This window comes from Argentina silus, assembly GCF_951799395.1.
Source record: "Argentina silus genome assembly, contig: scaffold_186, whole genome shotgun sequence".
Lineage (NCBI taxonomy): Eukaryota > Metazoa > Chordata > Actinopteri > Argentiniformes > Argentinidae > Argentina > Argentina silus.
In genome coordinates, this window is record NW_028153154.1 from 66,753 (window position 1) to 72,752 (window position 6,000).

A 6,000-nucleotide genomic window follows, 5' to 3' on the forward strand; every position below is an offset into this window, starting at 1 on the left:
CCTTCGATCAAATGCAAATTAATTTATAACTTTATATAATATGTTTTTCTGGACTTTTTTTGTTGATATTCTGTCTCTATTTGTTAAAATAAAAGTACCATAAAAATTATAGACCGCTCATTTCTTTGTAATCAGGCAAACTAACAAAATAAGCAGGGGATCAAATAATTATTTCCCCCACTGTATGTTACCAAACTCGTTCTTAGGGTTGGGTAACATGACGTTCCTCCGGTTTCCACCGAATTGGGTGTATCTGCTTTGATTAGATTTTTGTCTATGGTTGTCATGATACCAGAAATGTGAACTGCTGCTTAATGTAGAATAGTTTGCTCTGGATGCGGAAGGCAGACTACATTTAACGTAAGGTATTGGAGGGCAAGGGGCATTGTCACGAAAATTGTAGCTTACAATAGGTGATCACTTTAGTGAACAGCTCAGGGAAGTCTAGCCCAGACTCAACGCTGAGTGGTGCTTCATTTACGACACTGGCCTAAAAAGGTGCTCAAAAAAGTTATTTAAAAAAAAGAAGAAAAAAAAAATCATACCATAATCATCACACAATCCACATCGACAGAAAAGGACACAAAGTTCCTAAAGTTTAACAGTTTATGGCTTTTTCTATTTGGCTGTTTATAGACCGTTGCTGGACGCAGGGGTGAGTCGCTAAAGCCACACTCGTAAACGAAGCACAAGTCAGCGTCAAAAGGCTGAACTACTGTGACGAGCACTTTTTGCCCAGTAGACACACATAACTTTGTCACTATTTAATCTGGGTAGATGTTGTATCATATAACTGTGTATAATATAACTTTCTCAAATGGTAATTGGTTGCCAACTAGGGATTTCTGGGTGACCTGGGCAACATATGACGTTATTCAGCAGTGAACGTTGAGCCCTGGTTCAGGTATTGTAAGTCATATTCTTCAAAACTTGTTAAAAACATCACTGAAATACTGCATGACTAATGTCAGCCTACATTTCAACCAGCAAATGCTGATGACATAGCCTAATTACAGCTAATTTTAATATGTTACCATGGCAACAGCAGACTGCATCTCACATTCACCATGTGATGAGTAATCGGCAGGTCCTTTTGCGGGGTGTCAGGGGGGGCAGGGGTGAAACAAAGAGAGAAGGGCAACAGAGAGAGGGGATAGGAGACAAAGCATCCCTCGTTCTCTCTCTCTCGCTCTCTCTGTGTGAATGAGAGAAAACAGGCTGTTCAGGTGACAGTGCTATATTTATCTGCTCACCAAGTTGCTTCTGGCCACAGAGGACTGAGGGCAGCAGGGCCCAGATCCCTCCCCCTCTTCCTCTCTGCTATCACAGAGGACACTGGGAGCTTTTGTCCTTGTTCAAGAAACCATGATGATGGGGTGGGGCGTGGGCAGGTGAGCTGTGATATTTCACATGGCCAAAACACTACTGTGAAGTTCTTCTATCTGACACTGCTATGGAAGCTGTAGTTCTATGCAGCCAAGCTGCATTCAGGCGCTTCTCCGAAATGTGTTAACTCGTTAGTTGACGACTGGGAAACTCGTTACAACTTGCAACTCTGCAGGTTCTGCATGTGTAATTGCAGGCTTTTAAATTAAGTCATTAAAAATGTAGTATACTAGCAAAGTATACTAGCAAAAAAAGGGAAAAAATAAATAGCCTGTAGTGTTTGGCCTGTGGTCAACTGAAAGTTGTAGTAATTCTACCTAACGTTGCTATAGCTATCTACAGTAATGTGGCAGTTGTACTCGACCTGAACACTGGCATGGAGGTTCTACTTCTCTCGGCTCCACCTGACCCTCACCTGGGAGATATACTTCTTCCAGAGTGGTTCCTCCTCGCTGATATCAAACTCATTCCAGCCATGGTAGGCACGGCGGCGGGTCACCTCGTTGTGAGTCAGGCCGTATTGCAGGTCAGCCTAGAAGAGGAAACATGGTCTTTAAAAGAATGTATGACTGTAACCAGGAGGAAGCTTCAGTCTCCGTGGGCATATACGACCACCATTCCAAAACGTTTTTTTTTTATAACATATCAAACTCCACTGTGAAACACCTACATATCAACAATATGCTGATAAAGTGATTGCAACATAACCATGGCAATGGAAATAAAGCAAAGCTTGTATTGGAATTTCCATGGAAACTAGAAATTTAGCTGTTTTAGCTAGTTTGATGAGCATATTTTTTTCATTTGATATTTTCAAGACATGTGGTCCAGTAACAGTCCAGTCGCTAATATAGCTGAACATTTATTTTTCCCACTGTCCAATTGTAGGATGATTGGGAAAGCAAAATAAAGTAACAATATTCTGTTTTATTATAGTGAGAGCAATTTTGGCATATCAGTGTTAGAGCGCTATACGCTTGTTTGTATGTTTTCAAAGCAGCGAGTGACATTCCACTTTACCAGTGTATTGGAGATTGTCATGTGTGTATGAAGACACCATCGTCTTTTTAAAACCAGAGAAGGAATTTTTCAACGTGGACCTTGCGCTCTGTTGCAGTCCAGTGACATCGGTCTCAGTTGACGATGTTAAGCATCTTTAAAGTCACAATCTGTAATTCGTGAAACTGCTTTGGGATATTTCAATTCATGATATACAGTGCCCTGTGTAAGTAATGGGAAGCATTTTTTCTTCTTTTGGCTCTACACTCCAAAAGTGAATTTTAAATTACTAATAGATTAAAGTAGATATTCTCAGCTTTTATTGGATGGTCTTTGTGTACATATTGGTTTCACCATTCAGATATTACAACACACTATATGCATCGTCAACCCTAACCCGAAAACAACTGTCCCACAGATCAGGAACCCTCTCCAGGAGGTATGCATGAATGTGTCAGAGACTACCACCTGCAGAAGACTTTATCAGCAGAACTACAGAGGCTACAGCGCAAGGTGCAAACCACTAGATGGCCACAAAAACAGGATTGCTGGGTTACAGTTTGCTAAAAAGTACCTAAAAGAGCCTGCAGAGTTCTGAAAAAAGGTCTTATGGACAGATGAGACAAAGATTAACATGTACCAGAGTGATGGCATGAGTAAAGTGTGGAGAAAAAAAGGAACTGCTCAATATCCACAGCATACCACCGCATCTGTGAAATATGGAGGAGGGGGTGTTATGGCTTAGGCATTGTGGGGGGACATGCAGCGTTCGGCCTGTAGAGGGAGCTACAGGACCGTGGCCAGGGTTACGGAAGCGAGGCTTGGTTGCGCACCTGTTGTGAATGAAGCCTTGTTAACGAAATGTGTGTACCTCTGCTTTTGTGGGGAAGCTGGAAAGCTGCGACTGGAAAGTCGACGAGGGATTCTTGAGTAATAAACGGGCTTTGCCCTTACCACAACTACTGAGTCCGCCTGTATCGAAGGATCCTGTTACAGGCATATAGGCATATATTTTATGCATAAAAAGTGTTGTAATTTATGAATAGTGAAACCAATATGTACACAAATAAAAGCTATTTGTTCTACTTTAACCTGATAGTAATTGTTTGAAAAAATCCAAACTTTTGGAGTGTAGTGGCAAAAGAAAAAGAAAAAAATGCTTCACTGTGCCATTACTTACACAGGGCACTTTATACCCATTGGCTCTTGAAGAGTATTACTTATTGATGCCTGCCTCATGAGCTTAATACAACTATTTTACCCCATCATAACCCAGTACTTGCATGTCAGTCCTTGCATCCAGAGTTCTGTCTATGAATTTAATAGTAGTGACATTTCTCCAACCCCATCCATCAGTTTTATGTGGCGGGCTTGCCATTTTTTTGTTGCAAGATATGGACTAAAAAGTAACCTGGGAGGATTGACAGATGTGAGATAAGTGGATAATCATCAAAATTAGATTTTGAAGTGAACCCATCCTTTAACATCAATAAAATTGAGCTTGAACGTGCAAGATAGGCATTATGTGACAAGCTCAAAGTGGCACTGGGAGTAATACATTTGGTTATCTACTGTATCTCTCATATCCTAGCTCTATCATGAAGCTTGGAAAAAACCTCTTAGAGCAATGAAATAAATCAGATGAAGTCCTTCTCCACCATGTCACACTGCCATACCTGCAGGACACACGCTACTTCATTCACTGGTAGTTCGCTGGCTTTTTTTGAGGCTAGTACCGGAACCATGGTCTCATCTTCACAATGGGGATGTCTCTCGGAAAGCTGGAAGACAAAACAGAGATATACAATGACAATGTGCAACCTAAATACATAATCCATATCTGGGGTTTTATCAAGTGTTATGCAATGAAAAATATAATCCCTTAGGTAGTCCAGACAGCATGAGGTTCCAATGTTCACTGAGATTAGTTGGAATGAACGTGATTCTACTGTAGCCTTCATGAGTTAAGAATATAGCGGTACTTAGCTCCACTATGCTAACGTTGGTGAGCTTCCATTAGGCCTAGACCAGACGTCACACTGACTGCAGTGTCATCTACACTCAGCTCAACCAAAAATTCCTCACTGAGGTCAGAAAAATCTGGATTTATCAGCGGCTCACAACACTCCATGATTCATGACAACCAAACACTTTAGTGCATTTCAAATTGAAAATAAAAAAAATAAATAATAGTATAGTGATTCGTAAACACATTTAAGTTACAGTTGACTTAATGTAACAAACAACAATGTGAATGTGCAGTGTATGTTGCTGAAGCGCCAGCCGGCAGCCTAGTTAGCCTATTTTATTGACTAGAGACAACCAAATCAAATCTTGTAAAAAGAAATGCGGGGACATGGATTCAACGCATTAAAACTTTTTGCCAATAGAGATACAAAACTTGGAAAACTTTAATATAACTCTGAAAGTTAGGGCTAGGCAGTATATCGAGTTTTAACAATATATAATTTTTATTATATTATATTAGTATTTTGCTTGTCTGCTTATCTGCATAGTTTCCCCCCTCTGTAATACATCATAGGCCTACATCATAGGCCAGGTACTGGAGCCATGGTCATGCACCACCTGATAATTCATGTTTCAGAGGAATGCAGCGCATAGCTTGACTGCTGTTCACTGGAGAAAATCGGAGAACAGAGAAGAATAGCGGATCTGTGCACAGACAAATCTTGCAGATCTTCTCTGCACAAAAACATATTTCAAAACTGTGTGATGTCTTGTCACAGCTTTTGCATGTAGTCTGCTGTCAGGATTTAGTTTGGTCTCTGTTAGTTATGAAGGCCTAGGCATAACTGACACATACATTTAACTGTATTTACATTTATAAAAAGTGGGAGTTTCTAAAGAAACATTATGTGCTTGTAGCTTTCAGCTATCCATGTTGTAAAGCCAAAACTCTAAACAAGGTAGGCTAGCCTCTGATTGAAATAAATTGTATATTCTATATAATTGTCCCCTACGATGAAATCGGGGAGAGGACTATGGATCGGTCTCTGTTCGTATGTATACACACATATACACACTTCTGTCCATTCATATGTCACATGCTTTATCTATGACACCACTCAGACAATTTAGACAAAACTTGGGTGAATTATGGGTCTTGCCATACCGATGCAGCATTTTCCAAATTGTACTGATTGGCCCAATTTTTAAGAAACTGAATGATGAGTCTTGCCATAAAGAGTGTTTAGGAGTTTCAAGGTGATGTTGATCCATCTTGTGATAGTGTGGCTAAATTGATGAGTTGTCATCATTAAAAATTCCCAAAATAATAATGGGGTATTGGCTGACACTCAAAACCGATCCATTAAAAAAACCCACTGAATTTGGTCCTGCCTCTTCAAATTATGCACACATGCAGAAACACAAGGGGGGGGGGGGGGTTATATTGTTAATAGGGAGGATGTTGTTGTATGGAATTTAAAACTGAATTTCAATGTGGTGGCAGATTTCCTACAAACCTGCTCCTTTAAGCCTTATACTATATAAGAAGAAGAAAAAAGAAATACTGAGATGTACAGTACCAGTCAAAAGTTTGGACACACCTTCTCATTCAATGGCTTTTCTTTATTTTTATTATTTTCTACATTG

General features: G+C 40.0%; 1 protein-coding gene across 2 annotated transcripts in view; it reads right to left on the reverse strand.

Annotated features, from left to right (window-relative positions):
- Window positions 1-4,161, reverse strand: part of LOC310824404 (calcium-transporting ATPase type 2C member 1) — a 29,326-nt gene extending 25,165 nt beyond the window's left edge. For both annotated transcript variants that reach the window (XM_083697657.1, XM_083697658.1), the window contains exons 1-2: window positions 4,062-4,161; window positions 1,802-1,918 (exon numbers count right to left, since the gene is read on the reverse strand). In XM_083697657.1, coding sequence (XP_083553783.1) covers window positions 1,802-1,918; window positions 4,062-4,130 — 186 coding nt within the window. In that variant the 5' untranslated portion in view covers window positions 4,131-4,161. The remainder of the gene's footprint in view (window positions 1-1,801; window positions 1,919-4,061) is intronic.
- Window positions 4,162-6,000: the final 1,839 nt, after the last annotated feature.